The sequence below is a fragment of the Apiospora hydei genome (genome assembly GCF_038363865.1).
Source record: "Apiospora hydei strain CBS 114990 chromosome Unknown utg000008l_segment0_segment0, whole genome shotgun sequence".
NCBI classification, from domain to species: Eukaryota; Fungi; Ascomycota; class Sordariomycetes; order Amphisphaeriales; family Apiosporaceae; genus Apiospora; species Apiospora hydei.
This window is the reverse complement of record NW_027117367.1, coordinates 798,694-814,084: the sequence shown is the minus strand read 5'-3', so window position 1 is coordinate 814,084 and position 15,391 is coordinate 798,694. Positions and strand designations below refer to the sequence as shown.

The window sequence follows — 15,391 nt, the reverse complement described above, 5'->3', positions numbered from 1 at the left end:
AACTTTCTTCATAAGGCCCCGTAGCACTCACCACAGCGGGGTAGTTGCCACGGCATGTCTTAGTAAGTGAATACAAGTCCCTCCTGGTACGGCTGCTGGTTACTAGTGATGTCATGTCAGCAACGTTGAACAGAGCAAAGACTTGATGGTATATATGTCACTTATTGCGGAAGTGGGGATGCGCGCACTCCATCACCCAGTTCTACTCAATAGTATCGTACTGAACTGCTGGGCCTCATAGCCTAGCCCATTACCCATCACCCGTCACCCATTGTCTAGGCCCGCCAAATTAATATGTCATCCGATCGTATATCCTTTCTATTTCAAGGAAGCCGATGTGTATGTACAGCCAAAAACCAATACCATGAGGTTATGTAGTTGCCCCTTTGGCAACACGTGTTGTCGGCCTGACTTAGGGACGCCAATCCAATGCAATGTGACTGACGAATGGGGAAACCGTACCATATCGCTACTGAAAAAAGAACCAACCAGACTCCATCGGCAAGTGCTATGCGAAAGAACGAGAAGAGCAAAAAACCAAACAAGATCCCAAAGTGCGCCGTCACCTGTTGCGGTCTTCCGAGGGACCAGCAGAGCGCGGCCTGGATGACATGGACCGGAAACTGTGCGATATCATCCCTAGCCAACCATCCGGCCGTGCCGGTTCGAGAGACCCTCGTGGTGCTGGCGACAAGATGCCGCGCTCGACATCTGCATCGTCGTTCCGGATGGGCATATGGCTGGAAGAATTTGATGACGAGGAAGATGCTTGAAGAGAGAATTCATCGTCGCTGTCGTCACGGTAAGGCTCGTAGCGGGGACTCGAAGGGGATCCACGAGCCAAAGACCGCACTACGTCTCCCTTGCAGATGGGGCATGTGCGTCGACGTGTCGTCAACCAAGGCGTTCTGTATTTCCGGTCAGTAAAGTTCGTTCAAGAATGTAGGGAACCGAACAAGTCACAGGGCTACTTACATGCACTCGACGTGGAATTCGTGGCCGCAAGGAAGGCTCATGACCTGGCTGACACCGTCGACGTATTCCTCCAGACAGACAACGCACTCCACTTGCCTGCCCATGTACTTCTTCCACTCGCTCGGTTTCTCGTGGGATGGCGAGGGGCCCGGTAGCTGCAACGCCGAGTTGGCCTGTAAAAGATCCCCAGCAACACCCGTAGTGGTCCGTGAACGTGGCCGCGACCTTGAAGGACCATGTTGGCTCTGCAGCAATGGCGTGGTGGGTGAGGGTGGCGAAGGGGAGGGTATCCTAGGTGAATGGCTTGGGGTAGATGCCACTGTGTGATAGGTGCGGACTGGAAGCCTCTCGACCACCGACTTGGGCGCTCTCCATCTCCGGCGGCGAATCCGCGCACGTAAAATAAGCAGAGCATATACCACAGTCAGCGTAATCAGCGGACTGATGACCAAGACCAAGAGGGTATCAAGGAACGGACTGGCCCCGTTAGTCGGCGTGATAACAATCCAAAGGCCCTCGTGATCACCAGGGGGAGGGTGGATTGCCGTGTGGGTGGGTGGCGCGGCTTTTACGATGGGCGTGTTGGTGGATGCAGGCGGCAGCTCGACGCGATGGGCATCAGGATGACCGCCAAATAGGCGCCAGAAGAAACCTCCCTTGTTGGTGTTTTCCTTTGGCTCCCCCGACTTCGACTTCGTGGATGGCTCTTCTTTGGTAGCATACTCTCCACTGCTGGGAGTTATGCTGCCACCCTGGGGGCCATTGTGTCCCTTGGGCTTCTTCGCATTTTGCTTAGATGCCGCATCAATTTCGTTCGTCTTCTCGTTCGTCTTCGCGTCTTGTTCTCGCAGGTCTGGCACCAAGTCGGGGTCTCGCCAATCATGGACTCCGATTCGGAAGCCGTCTCCTTGTTTCTGGTCTGCCGTCGTCTTCGAGCCGGATGTCGAGCTGCCCTTGGCCGCCTTTTCCATGCTGTCCCTAATAATCTTATCTTTCTCGTCCGAGAAATCTTCCACCAAGACCCAGTCATGCTGCCCACTGCTTGGGGGCGGCTCGTACCACTGGTAGTTGCTGATGAACGCCAGCTAAAAACGCGAGCAAACCAGCCCCGGTTATCTGCCGCAGGTGCAGCGGATCCATCATTGACCGAGGCCTCGGCATCCTTGGTCGCGGCAGCTTTCGCCTTGCCGGCGACTGCCTCCCTGGGCTTCTGGACCTTGGCTGCTGCTTGCTGTTGTCGTGCCTTCTTCTTCTCCGTTTGCTGCACCTTCTGGGTGGGCTTGCCGTTTTCGTCGATGAAGTCTTCAATGTAACTACCAGGCTGCATCATCAAAGACAAAAGATAGGCAGTTGTCCGGGATGTGAAAACCGAGGGAATGGTGATGTTGGATGTGTCGCCGTGTGCGTACATCTGGATCAATGGACCACCTCGGACATTATCGCCGACGACAAGCGCAACAGCTCCCCGCCGCTGCGCCCATTTGACCTTCTCGAGAAAGCCACAGCCGCCACGGCTGAGCAGCACAATCTTGCCGGCAATCTCTGCACCCTCTTGTATGGACTGGATATCGGCATGGCCTGAACTAACAAGACCCGACGCATCGGTCTGCAGTTTCGGGGACCGATCCAAGCCGACATGCAGGTAGTCATCTGTACCGTCGTTCACGGGGACCTTGGAGGACTTGGTTCCTTGTTTCAAAGCAGTCGCGGCTTCCTTGGAAATGTCGTCGCGCTTGGCCCGCCTGTTCGATTTTCCGCTCGGGGTCTTGATCGAGCTGGACTTGTCCTGGCTCTCCTTGATGGATGTTGTCTTGAGGACGACGTTGGTGTTGCCGTCGTTCCAGCCCGGCACATCACTACACCCGAGTTCGCCTTCTCCGACATCGTCCTGCAGTGTCTCTTCGGTGAAGCCGCTGCCTATCCATAGCTGACCGTTCAAGCCTTTGTTGGGGAGTTGAGGACCGAAACCCGCGGGCCGGGCGGCAAACGACGTGGTATTATCAGCGGCGATGGTGATGACCGCATTCGGCAGGAACAAAGCGAACGGAGCGGATAGGGAGAATAGTGACTTGAATCGGCTCTTCTCCGGATTCGCTGGGGTTGTCACAATGGTCGGGGCTGCCGGGGCCAGGGTCGATGTGATGGCGCGGCATAGGAGGAAGAGGCAGGCGGCGAAGAAGAGGGCGAGTATGACGATGCGTGGTGGACGCATCGTGGCTGATAGCGCGGGGAGGTGGGTTTCGAATCGAGTAGTTGATATTCAATGGATTATACTGCTAATAGTAGCAGGTCGTGTCTCCCGGCAGGCGTGCGTGCAGTCGAGGCAGACCACGCTGCTGAGGTCTGCAGGGCTGTGCCGTGCCACCCAGGCTCGTGTTTCCAGACGAAGCCTGGACTGAACCCGACGGTGGTTGCCGCTGATAACGACACCAAATGATGATGCAGCAAGAGGATTGCGCGAGCGACTCCAACCGACCAAGCCGCCGCCAAGTCAAAAGATGACTGAATGGATATGTGTTAAAAGAAGAAAAACAGGTAGTCGGATGAGCTGTTTGTTGGTATGTTTTTTTTTCGAATTGAGCCGGATTTCCTGGCTTCAACGTTGCCGCCGAATCGTGGGCTGGGTGTCGGGCGTCCGTGTAACTCTAAAGCCTGGGTTGCATGCACTCGGGCGAGCTGTAAGCTCGGCCAGGAAAGTCTTTTGAAGCGGCGACATTCATTTATTCGTTGGCTCAATCAAACTGTAAAACGGGACCTAGTCATGCTGTTTGCGTACAGGAGGAATTTGGGCGAGAACAAGAAAAAGCCGAAAGAGGAAGAATAAGACACTGGAGGTGGACAGCGAAGAAACCGGAAGAGCAAGGGAAGAAATGAGGAAAGACCGAGCAACAGCAGAAGGGCCTGTGAGACAAGCAAGACAAGGCAATGAGAATGAGGTATTGGCAGGTAATGTATTTGGGGTCATGCAGTCGCTAAAAGTCAGTCCGTCAAGGCAAGCAGGTGGTTAGGTAAGGTTAAAACCACCAGGCGGAGCCCGAGAGTGGACAGGATCAGATCAGACCAGACTCTAACCAGGCACTCCAAGCACTCTTTCTGGCTTGACGGGCGGATGGCCCAGGCGAGGGGGGCTACTGGGGGGCGAGGGGCAACTCCAGAAATGCACTCGGGCGCATGGGCATGGGCATGCACGCACACAGACACGCGCGCGATGGCCAGGATGCTAGGCACACAAGGATGAATGCCCAAATCGCAGCTCCAGAATAAAACCGACCAGGGGCCTGCACCTTAGACCTGCAGACGGCAGAGTTCTGGGCAGAGAGTCGAGAGTCAGAAGCAGGCGGGTGCCGCCAGGGTCTGGCAATCAAGCAGCAAGGGGTTAGGTGATATGGAATACGGGGTTAATTAATCAAAAAGAGGAGTTGGTTCTTTTGTCAAAAATGCGATGGACAGAGGGAAGCGACGGGCAGGCAAGGCTCAAGAGGAGGGGCAGGGTGTGTTTTCGTTTCATGGGCCGATAATGGTGACGATGATATCAAACGAGCTTGGTCGCATGTACAGACCTTAGGGACTTAGGTAAGAATCATTTCAGCTCTTGGGCCTGCAAAAAATACCAGCCCTCGCCAATGCGATGAATTCTTTCCCAATAGAAGGAAATATGCATGGAAGGAATTGCATATGCACCTGACTGACTGTCGCTACTATTGCTGCACATCCACCCGACCAGCTCCAGAAGCCAGCTGCCAGCCGCGAATCATCGAATCAATCAGAAGCTCAGCTTTCTGACCTGGCCTGCTGGCGACCGTGATCTCATGACTTGAGGGATGTGCCAAGAAACAGGCCGGGTAACGGCAGTGAGGACCGACCCAGGCCAGCGCCAAGCCCATTTCTGGACCAGTGGCGTTTTAGGGGACCTTTTGACGCCTGCGTGCTCCTCAATGGTGCAATGCAGTCTTTTTCGATATTGAACCTACTGCACGTTGAGTTAGGCGTTGGGTACCCCTCAGGTCAGGTCAGGTCAATTGGATCAATGTTCACTGTATGTTCCATGTTCATGTTGCATTCGACATTGCATGAGACGAGACTTTGAGAAAACATTCGCTCTATGCTTGAGCCCACGCCCATGATACACATTGTAACACTTTTCCATCTGCCAAAGTCCATGCACGGCGCTTACATTTATGCTCTTTACTTGATGCTTGACTCTTGACACGCAGAGCTCGGGTAAACCAGCTGATGCAATGGTGAGATCGGTCTCCTGCAGCAGGCCAAACAGCTCAATAAAAGGCTCGCATAGACCACCTGGGATTGCCGCTAAGCGTCACCTAACTGGTACTTCCTTGCTTTTGCCTACAGCAACTAAAGGGCTTGGCTGCTGGACAGCTGAGGACCGCGACAGGCAGCATTGCGACTAGCAGCGCCAACAAGGCCTCGGTCAGCTCGGTGAGCTCGGGTACCGTACATACGACGATATTCACGCATATCGGGCAATTTACCATTGTGCATCACAGAATCTAGGACAGGATCTAGGACGATATTCAATCAAGGTCATAAAACCTCCATCGCCAATCCATACCCGAAATACCCTGTCACTCGTCGCTGATCGGCAATGGCTGTAACGGATGGGCCTCTGCTCCAGTGGGGGGAGAGGGTGGCTATGCCGGGCACAGACTCGAAACGAAACGGCAACGCGGCACCTGGAGATTTTCACAGGGGTTCTATTGGCCTGAATTGACTCATGAGAATCAGGGACCGCCAACACGACACCAGCACACTGAGGACTTTAAAAAACCAGCAGCGTGCATGGCATATGCGTGCACTGCAGGCCGGTTGTTCTATCAGTTCAGGTCGTTCGAGAACTATGGCTTCTGCATGCATCATACCATCTTCTCCATCCCAAGAGGGGTATTATCGCTGCTGCAGCCCGGGGTGCGACTACCGGACATACTGTACATCCCCTTCCTACCTAAAAGCAGATAGGTATGGAAGCCCCTACGGTCTCGGGGCGCAAGCAAGTAAGAGGGTCGTCCGTTCAATTATTGCCTTTATACGAACGTTTCGGCGGATGCCCTACATATCAGGGGAACGGGTTCCGCCCACGATGCGGGGTATCGGCGAGGAAGCCTTCTGGAATCAACCGATGTCGAGGGCCTGCATATCGCCATACCGCTCAACTTACGGATGCCGATCATCGAGTGACCATGCCGTCGCCCCCCAAAGTCATCTTATTGTGATCATCTCCAATGCTTCGTCACGATCTTCGAATGTTGACTTTCTTCCCAGTCCCTGCCGGAATATCTTCAAGTGGATAGCAAAATGCTGACATGATGTGATGATACTCAGTAAGGCCACACACACACATAGGTGGGTCGCCCGGGGGTCGGGTCTCAATCCTTTCTAGCGTCACAATCGGCGAACAGTCATCGGCAAGCTGAGGATAGAAAACCTGCTCGGCTTCGGGTCGCGTCGCCCGCCACATACGGAAACGGTGTTCAAAATGCTGCATATAATGTTTGCGGGGCGACGTCCGCAAGTTTACGATTTCTCCATAGAAGCAACCAGCGCCGACCTGTGACTTGCGATAGCCTCAAACTTGACGTAACGGTGGAGTTGCGATTCCACTGCTTTTCTTGAAGAATTGTCCAAGCCGTACGCTTTACGAAGCAATCTGCACTCACTCATCATGACACTTCCGTCCCTCGCTCCGGCCTCGCTGGCCCCCGGCTTCGTCCTCTCCCCCCATGACCGAAGCCGACACCGACGCCGCCGCCGCCGTCTACTACGAGTCCTTCAAGCAGGACCCGGCGAACGGGTACTGGTGGCCCAAGGCGCTGCCCCCGCTGCTGGCGTGGTGCAGCGACCGCATGAAGGCGAAGCTCAGCGACCCCCTCGTGCGCATCTTCAAGATCACCGCGGGCACCGCGGACGGTGAGATGGTCGCCTACGCGCGGTGGGATTTGCCCGCGGGCTCCACCCGGTTCGGCACGTGGATCGGCGGGGAAAAGGACAAGGTGGACGTCACGGCCCTGGTGGAGGAGAGCGGCGGCAGCAGCAATGGGGCTGCGGCGGCGGCGGCAGAGAAGAAGTCGCCGCTGACGGCCAGTGCTGATGCGGCGGCGCCGGCGCCGGGGGATTATCCGGAGGGCGGGAACCACGAAATCGCTGATCGGTTCTTCTCGGCGCTGAATGCTTCGCAGAAGAAGTGGAAGACTGACGATATGCTAGGTGAGTTTTCTTACTTACCTTGCATCCCCTCCATCCCTCCCCGTATCTCTGCCAACTTGTTTGTTAAATCTCGAAGCTAACGGTCATCAAAAGGGCTTTCATTGCTTTGCGTTTCGCCAAAGTACTCCAGGAAGGGGATCGCAACAGCACTCCTGGCTCCCATGTTGGACATCGCCGATGCAGAGGGCCGGAAGACGTACTTGGAGGCCACCGCGGCCGGCAAGCCGCTCTATGAGAAGCTCGGCTTTCGTTTGGTCGAACTGCTCACGTTCGATTGGGATGAGTTGACCAAGGAGCGGAACGGCCTCTACAAGAATTGGGTCATGATCAGGGAACCCGTCACGCAGAAGTGAATAAAAAAAAACAAGCCAGCAGAAAAGGAATGGCTAACTAACATCAACCAGAGGGTCAAGGTCATCAGCATACCCTCATCATTGAGGGAGCAGATTAGATGTACCTAGCCTAATGAAATGACATCCCCTTTTCTCGACGATAAAAAATATCCCACGCGCAACTGCTTCTCACTAATGCCTCAAACCCGACCTTGATGTCGACGACGACCTCCCTGGCTCTTGCGTTCCATTAGGCGAGCAACATAAAGATCCCATCGCATCAAACCTTCGAGTGCTCCACATTCTCGACCGTACCATCCTCACTGACAACCTTCTTGACAGCCCCGTCCGGCGCAATGGCCCTCAATCCCGGCGCGCCATCGTCATGCGCCAAAACCGCGACGCGATCGCCAAACGTGCTCGCGATCTCCTCGAGCGTTTTCTTCCGGGTCTCGGGGAAGTAGAGATAGGCCACCACGAAGAAGAACGCGCTGCACCCCACAAACACATAGTAGTAGTTCTCCCCAATGCGGCTGAACGCGCTAGGCCCGGCCTCCGTAATAGCAACATTCACAACAAAGTGCGAACAAGCCGCGAGGCCCATGACTCTGCTGCGCAGCGCGATGGGCAGCACCTCGGCGCCGTACAGCCAGGTCGTGCTGTTCAGCATGCCGTAGTAGCACACCACGAACAGATAAATGCCCAGGATCGCGAACCCCTTCCCGACCCGGTTCTCCGTATTCTGGAACTCGCGCTGCATGACGGCGGCATAGATCTCGATCAGCACGATGCCCCCAGCCCCGCGAGGATCATCTTGCGCCGCCCCCACTGGTCCGTCAGCCACCGCGTCGTGACGCAGTTGGCCACGAACGACACGGTGCCGTACACGGCCGCCAGCGCCAGGATCGCGTGCGCGTCGATCCCCAGCGACTTGTACAGCCGGGTCTGGTAGTACTGGATCACGTTGACGCCCGTCAGGCTCGTCATGGTCTGGACCGCGACCGAGACCAGCACGCGGTGGCGGTACAGGCGCCAGATCTCCTTGTAGGATTTGATCTCGCGCGCCATCTCGTACTCGATCTGCGCCTGCATGAGCGCGAACTCGTCGGCCACCTCTTCGGCGTCCCGCAGGTCCCGCCGGATGCGCGCGAACTGCTCCCGCGCGCGCTCGGGCTTCCCGTTCCGGATCAGCTGCCGCGGCGAGTCGGGCATGAAGGTCGCGAGCCCGACGAACAGGACGACGCCCCAGGGGATCTGGATCCCCAGCGGCAGGCGCCACTGCGTCGCGCCGTAGGGGGCGTAGCCGCACGCGAACCCGACCCAGTTGGACAGCATGGTCCCGAAGGCGATGCCGCACCCGGAGATGCCGCCGATGAGGCCGCGCTGCTGGGGCGCCGCGATCTCGCTCAGGTAGATGGGCACGGTGCCCACCATGCCGCCGACGGCGTAGCCTGCGAGCACGCGGCCGGCCAGGAACATGCCCATGTTGACCGAGGCCGTCTGGATGATGGTCCCCACCGTCACGGCGAGGCACATCATTTGCATGAAGCCGATGCGGCCCAGGCGGTCGCCGAGGAAGGTCTGGGTCAGGGCACCGGCTGCTTCGCCTGCGATGTACACCGCCACCACGGCGCCGGTCAGGCCGTCGGACGGGCGGCCCATGTAGTCAATCCAACTTTGGTGGGCAATGGCTGTTGGAAGAATACCACTTAGCTTTCGTGTACTGAGAGGGGTTTAGGCCGATCAACACGAATTAAACATTGTCGATACTTACTTGTAGTGGCAATGCCAGTGTCAAAACCCTATTCCCAGTCTTAGCAAGCCGCAGCTATGAGGACTTCGATGATCGCCCGGGACTTACGAAGAGGAGAGTGCCGATCGCTGCAAAGAGCGCGACACCTATCGTGTACAAGTTCGCCATGTTGCTGGCCAGATTTGTTCAGGTTGCTACGTCGATAGATCCGAGATAGAAAGCTCGGTGGCTCGGGTTGTGGTGTGCTTCCCGGGTGGCCTCTTCCCATTGTAGCACGGGAGCCTAACGATTAAGAACTGCCCACTGGCCAACCTTAACATTATCCCCGAGGTAGCGAGCCGGCATGCCAGTCTCCCCTCTCCCGACTAGGCATTGCAGCAGCTAGTGCTAGCTGCCAGCTTCTCCGAGCAGCCGAGTCAAAATCTGATTTGCGGGGAGGTGCCGCTCGTTGACAAGTGCGGAGGGTGCTGATCACTTGCAGTATCGGGCATCACGGCATGGCTGCAATGGGCCTTGGATGTAACACTCCTCTCCCGGAGGATCGTGGTCCCCACCAACAATGGGGGTACCCATGGGGTAGTCTTGGGCGGCAATTAAAAATAAGGGGCAGCTCGGGGTAACTTTGTCTGGGGGAAACGAACATACCCACATCTTGTTGCGTAACTGGAATTGATCGAACAGGCGGCACAGCCTTTCAAGGAAACTGGAAGATAATCGTGAACTAATTGCATCATCCAACTATATCAGACCTTTGCTTTACCAGTAATACATTACTCGCGACGTCATATGATCCGCATGTACGAGTAGTAGTATCGGGCTGTCCCCGACCAAAGCTGCATATGTTTTTGAGTTAATGACACGTCATATTTTAACTGCCCGTCTAGCATATCAGTGATTATGTGCGTTAATCCCATTTACCGACAAAATCACATAAGAAACCAAGCTCATAATCCTTTCGAGCACAAAGACTAGATTCAATTGATGGACTGCTTTGTCTCTAGTTCCCGAGGCTAGCCCATTCCAGATTCTAAGAGCAGACGGCATCCGAGAACTTCGGCATCATACTGGATAGCACACATATTAGTCTGCTTCAAAGGCCGTCTCCGAGGATGTAGGAGTATGTAGTTTTTCCTGCTTCGGGCAACAAGATGTGAGCAGAACCCCTGACGTGTTTAGTCATCCCGTCTGACTGCAGCGTTCCAAGATACCGCCTCGGTAGCGTGTGGGGGTACCCGTTCCGCCTGATGTGGGTCTCTCTCATGACAAATATTCCTTCTTGGCATATCGTCAACTGAAGCAACATCCATCTTAGGCCTGGAGTTGGGAAACCCGCAATGGGCCTCCAGCGGTTCCCATATGAAACGAAGCCCCGTACCAAGAGGGAGGGGGAAGAAGAAAGGAGAATGATGCCCAGGAACGAAACGGTGATCAGATACGCCAACTCCCAAGACCATCCGATGGACTACATTGCCTTTTTTTCCGACTCATACCAGCGCTGGTCAGCAGAAGCAATTGACTCAAAACCGAGCAAGCTCGACATGAATTCCCGTGAGACAGGCTCGGGGGTTGCCACAAACAAATTTTGCCCTCAAGTAAACGCCGTATATTCGGGTCTTGAAAATTGCAGGACAGCCGGCTGATCCAGTTGAATATGGTTGCTGACGCCCTAGACTCCGCCCAACCTGCGGATGAACACCGAGATGACGATGTCCGCGATTCGGTCCGACTCCCGGAATACCTTCCAGAAGAGAGATCCAGTACCTAGCATCCCTGACCAGCCGAGTTCACCTCAACTCCGCCGGTGATACGAGCAGTGCTCATTTCAATAGGGTAGCGTCATGGTCGTGGCCACGTAGTATTTCATGCCTTGCCTCAGGGATAAATTGTCAACTATCATGATACTTGCAATTGCTGTTAATGCCCCCCCATCCCGCGCCTTGCACACAAGAACCCGAAATCACCATGGCAACGCCCGTGACTGAGTCGTAAATTCCAACGTTAAGGCGTGAACAGGTACATCAAGGAAACCACGGGCCAATGATATTACACAGCATTGGGTCGCGCAAAAGCAGCTAGTTTTATCGCCATGACATTGAAAACCAGAGAGAGAAGGGGTTGAATAGGGAAGAAAGGGAGAACGCTGTACCAGCTTGAGAATAAGGAGTTTGGAATGCACATGAAACTTTCGAGTTCCTGTAGCGGCGGTCATGTCACGTTCTTCGGCTTACTGGTTCCCCTTGTGACTTGAAAGATCCCACCTAGCCGGGATTGGCAGGCCCAGGACTTCTTCATCTCAAGTCATAACTGCATGGGGAATGCTGCTCATGGTATTCGTTGCTTGAACTTTAGGTAGTGTGCACTTATATGGATCCAATGGAACCTCTCTGGTTGCATTGAGGGTTTTTATTGCTAGATATAACTGACCTTTACAAGAACCGCTTAATGGCATTATCAGGGGTTAGACGTTGGTGTTGGTCCGGCAAGGCTGAACAGGGGTGCAATAACCCCTTGCGTGACAGCGTCACAATCACTCCGGAAGACCCGGTTTAATGGCCTCACGTTCATATTGCTGCGAACAAATAACACCAACCTACTTCGATCTTCGCGGTTTGTCAAAAGCACGAGAAATAAGAGGTTGATGTTCTTAAAAACGAGAACCTTGCTCTTCTACAACCACATCTTTGCGCCTTAGTGATAGATCATCTCCCATCTTTTACCATCATGGCATCGGATATACCGCTACGCCCTATCTCAGAGACTTTGAACAGTCATTTCCTTACCATTGCTTCTGGCGTAGTAAGTTGCCACGAATTTGACCAGCTGTACCACCTTACTGACGTATTTCTAGGCCATCCTATATGCCACACTTCGCTTTGTATACAATGCGTATTTCCATCCCGCCTCTCGATTCCCAGGCCCCAGAATTGCCGCCGCATCAAACATATGGTACGCCTACCATTGGTGAGACGGCCCCGTTTCTACTCAATGCCGATAGAAGATGACGTCTAACAAGACATGCAGGGGTTCTGGAAAATACCCATCAGCGGTTCTGAAAGCCCTGAAGAAGTATGGTGAGCTGTTTATCCCGACGTATAAACACTTTCCCGATTGTGCTCATTGATAATCAGGAGACGTTGTCCGCGTAGCCCCGAACGAGCTAGTTTTCATCACCCCTGAGGCCTTCAACGGTATGCACCCATATTCTACTACCCTTACTCCCTGTGAAGCAGAAACTCACTGACCCACGAATACAGATATCTACAACACCTACACAAATGGCCGGGAGCACTTCCCCAAGAACGACTTCATGGCCCTGGGTTTGGGAGACGATGGCATTACCTGGGAACAGAACCCCGAGAAACACCACGCAGATGCCAAAAAGCTGACCCCGGCCTTCAGTCCGAAGGCGCTACGGGCCAAAGAACCAATCTTGCAAAAGTATACGGACGCCTTCGTCGAAAGGATGAAGCAACTTAGAAGCCGGGAAGAGGGTATCGAACTCAAGGCTGTAAGTAAATTTGACACAAGCGTCGTGTGTGTTCAAAAGAGGAAGTTAATCCTGACGTGGCACAGACGATGGATTGGTTCGCCATGGATGCTGCCGCGGACTTGGCATATAGCCGGGAGATGCATCATCTTCGAGACGGTAGGCCAAAGCTCACATCTTCCAACTATTACTTGTTCTACCAAAACTAATGTCGGAGTTTAGTGAAAAGCAGCCGGTTCCTCGACCAGCTCTGGCAAGCCAGCGTCTTCATCACCGCCAACCAAGTCTTCAAGAAATTTCCCCTCCTTAGCCCACTCAAGTTCCTCTTTGTCCCGCCCTCATTTGTGGCCGGCTTCTCCGAGGTCAAAGAGATTGAACGAGCAAGCACTGGCCTCGCGCATCGAGCGTCGAGGCAAGGTCGAGCACCTCGACCACTTTGAGCAGTTTGTGCCCGCGGATGGCCCCCTTCCTACCAAGAAGGAGCAGAAGCACATCGAGGTCGTCACGGGGCATCTGGTCGTAGCCGGCTATGAGCCGATTGCGAGCCAGATATACGGTACCATCATGTTCTCGGCGCTTGAGCCCGGATGTCTCGATTTGCTCGTACGGGAGATCAGGGGTGCATTTCAAAGCTACGATGATATTCGTCCAAACAAACTCGCGTCCCTTCAGTTTCTCCACGCCTCCTTGATGGAGACGTTGCGCTTCACAGTCCTACAAAGCAGCGGACAGGCCCGCGTCAGCCCTGGAGCTATGGTTGATGGCCATTACATCCCAAAAGGTGTACGTATGCTTCTTTCATCTCGTACTCACATGCCCTCTGCTCCCCCAGCGCTGATATACTGCCACTCCAGGTCAACGTATCATACGGCTTCCTTGCCTTCACTCGCAGCCCGCGCTACTTCCGCGACGCTCGCAGCTACCGGCCGCAACGCTGGCTTCCGAGGGACCACCCACAGTGGGACCCCGCCTTCCAGAACGACGCCACCGACCAGTTCCACCCCTTTAGCCAGGGGCCAAGGTCGTGCGTCGGTATGCCTCTGGCCTGGCAGCAAACCAGACTTTTCCTTGCCAAGGTGCTGTGGACTTTTGACGTGGAGGTACTGCCGGGCCAGAGCATTGAGTTTGAGAGGGACTTTAGCATGTACGCCATGTGGAATAAGCCAAAGTTCTGGGTCCGATTCCACCCAGTACAACGAGACTAGTACATCAGAGGGGTTTAAGCATTGGTTTAACCATGGTGCGGCGGAATTGGAATGTCATATAACTACGTGTGTATCCATAAACTCAAGGCACCCATTATTTACATAGATTTACGTAACTTCGTATACCACGGCCCACCAGCAGAAAGCCATGAATCCATCCCTACACAGACCTTTTGAAATCCGCGGGATCCGCCCCCGCCCCATGTATCGCAACCGCAGCCCCCTCTCAGACGGAGAGGAAGTCCCCCAGACGAGCCGCCTGGATGCGCACACACACGGCCATGGCCTGCAGGTACCGCACATAGGCGTCGGTGCCGATGACGAAGGGGTTCCCTCCCGCGCTGCTGCGGTGGTCCAGGATGTCGAAGTTGTTCAGCGCGTCGTCCTGGCCCGGGTGGTTGGACATGAGGACGTCGGCGCCCGCCCCGGGCGCGGCCTGGGCGAACTTGGCAAACGATGCAATCTGCTGCTCCTTGGCGGCCGCGGCTTTGGGGATGCCGCCGCCCCCGTAGATCCCGGCAACTGTGTCGCGCGGCCGATGTCAGTCAAGATTCCCATACATCATGGACGCAAAATTTGGTAAATCCATCCGCACTTATCATGTGTAGAGGCACGGTTTTTCGCGGATCGGTTCATTACTCACCATGGCGCACCCCTTGATCGTACACGGGCAGAAACAGACTCAGGGTTCCAGCAGTGTGGCCAGGTGTGGCCACCACGCGGATTGTCGTGTTACCGATGGTCAGATCCTGGCCGTCCACGAGCGTCATGTTCCGTTTCGGGATCTCGAGGCCTTGGGGCTTGACCGGGTCGACCTCCATGCCGTCCCAGCAGGCCTCCAGGGCGTAGACAGGGGTGCCAAACGTGTCCTGCAGGTAGCGCGCGCCCCCGTAGTGGTCGCCGTGTTCGTGGGTGACGATGATGGCCGCGATGTCGGAGCCGTTGTAGCCAAAGTGCGCGAGGCCGGGCAGCAGCACCTCGCGCGCCTCATCGGGGTTGTCGAGGGTGTCGATGAGAACCAGGCCGGCGCCCGTGTCCACGGCCCAAGACGAGACGAAGCCGCTGCCGACGAAGAAGACGGAGTCAAAGGGCCGGTGCGGCTTGACGAATCCGAGGGACTGGGCGCCGTCGGCCAGGTCCGGGTAGACCTGGTTCCGGATGCAGCGGTTGACGAAGTACGAATGCAGGTCCTTGCCGGCGATCTCCAGTCCCTGGGCCATGTACTTGGTCACGTTGGCAGCCTGCTCGTTGGGATACTCGGTCGCGTTCCACCATTGCGTGAAGTTGGCCGTTGAACTCAGCCCTTGAGCACGGCTGACCACAATCGGTAGCAGGCTCAGCCAGGTGGCTGCGTCGATCTGAAGTCTCATGGCTAGGCGCTCTTATGGCTATGGGTACTAGAGGGGGACGAATGATG

The 15,391-nt window shown here is 55.3% G+C and overlaps 6 protein-coding genes across 6 annotated transcripts; 2 read left to right on the top strand and 4 right to left on the bottom strand.

Moving 5' to 3' along the window:
* Window positions 1-562: 562 nt before the first annotated feature.
* PG997_010816 (uncharacterized protein) lies at window positions 563-3,187 on the bottom strand (the record flags this gene model as incomplete). Its single annotated transcript, XM_066815131.1, has 3 exons — window positions 563-908; window positions 976-2,060; window positions 2,123-3,187. 3 exons carry the CDS (start codon window positions 3,185-3,187, stop codon window positions 563-565), a joined length of 2,496 nt encoding a protein of 831 aa, XP_066664421.1.
* A 3,526-nt stretch (window positions 3,188-6,713) lies between these two features.
* Window positions 6,714-7,550, top strand: PG997_010815 (Acyl-CoA N-acyltransferase; the record flags this gene model as incomplete). The annotated part of the gene is made up of 2 exons (XM_066815130.1): window positions 6,714-7,197; window positions 7,291-7,550. The coding sequence occupies 2 exons, from the start codon at window positions 6,714-6,716 to the stop codon at window positions 7,548-7,550; spliced, it is 744 nt and encodes a 247-aa protein (XP_066664420.1).
* A 259-nt stretch (window positions 7,551-7,809) lies between these two features.
* On the bottom strand, window positions 7,810-8,289 carry PG997_010814 (uncharacterized protein; the record flags this gene model as incomplete). The annotated part of the gene is made up of 1 exon (XM_066815129.1): window positions 7,810-8,289. One exon carries the CDS (start codon window positions 8,287-8,289, stop codon window positions 7,810-7,812), a length of 480 nt encoding a protein of 159 aa, XP_066664419.1.
* Window positions 8,290-8,309: 20 nt separating this feature from the next.
* PG997_010813 (uncharacterized protein) lies at window positions 8,310-9,450 on the bottom strand (the record flags this gene model as incomplete). Its single annotated transcript, XM_066815128.1, has 3 exons — window positions 8,310-9,220; window positions 9,304-9,331; window positions 9,391-9,450. The coding sequence occupies 3 exons, from the start codon at window positions 9,448-9,450 to the stop codon at window positions 8,310-8,312; spliced, it is 999 nt and encodes a 332-aa protein (XP_066664418.1).
* Window positions 9,451-12,003: 2,553 nt separating this feature from the next.
* On the top strand, window positions 12,004-13,974 carry PG997_010812 (uncharacterized protein; the record flags this gene model as incomplete). Its single annotated transcript, XM_066815127.1, has 9 exons — window positions 12,004-12,078; window positions 12,131-12,243; window positions 12,304-12,353; window positions 12,411-12,470; window positions 12,537-12,790; window positions 12,856-12,928; window positions 12,992-13,131; window positions 13,175-13,552; window positions 13,624-13,974. The coding sequence occupies 9 exons, from the start codon at window positions 12,004-12,006 to the stop codon at window positions 13,972-13,974; spliced, it is 1,494 nt and encodes a 497-aa protein (XP_066664417.1).
* A 226-nt stretch (window positions 13,975-14,200) lies between these two features.
* On the bottom strand, window positions 14,201-15,344 carry PG997_010811 (uncharacterized protein; the record flags this gene model as incomplete). The annotated part of the gene is made up of 2 exons (XM_066815126.1): window positions 14,201-14,496; window positions 14,618-15,344. The coding sequence occupies 2 exons, from the start codon at window positions 15,342-15,344 to the stop codon at window positions 14,201-14,203; spliced, it is 1,023 nt and encodes a 340-aa protein (XP_066664416.1).
* Between the last annotated feature and the right edge of the window lie 47 nt (window positions 15,345-15,391).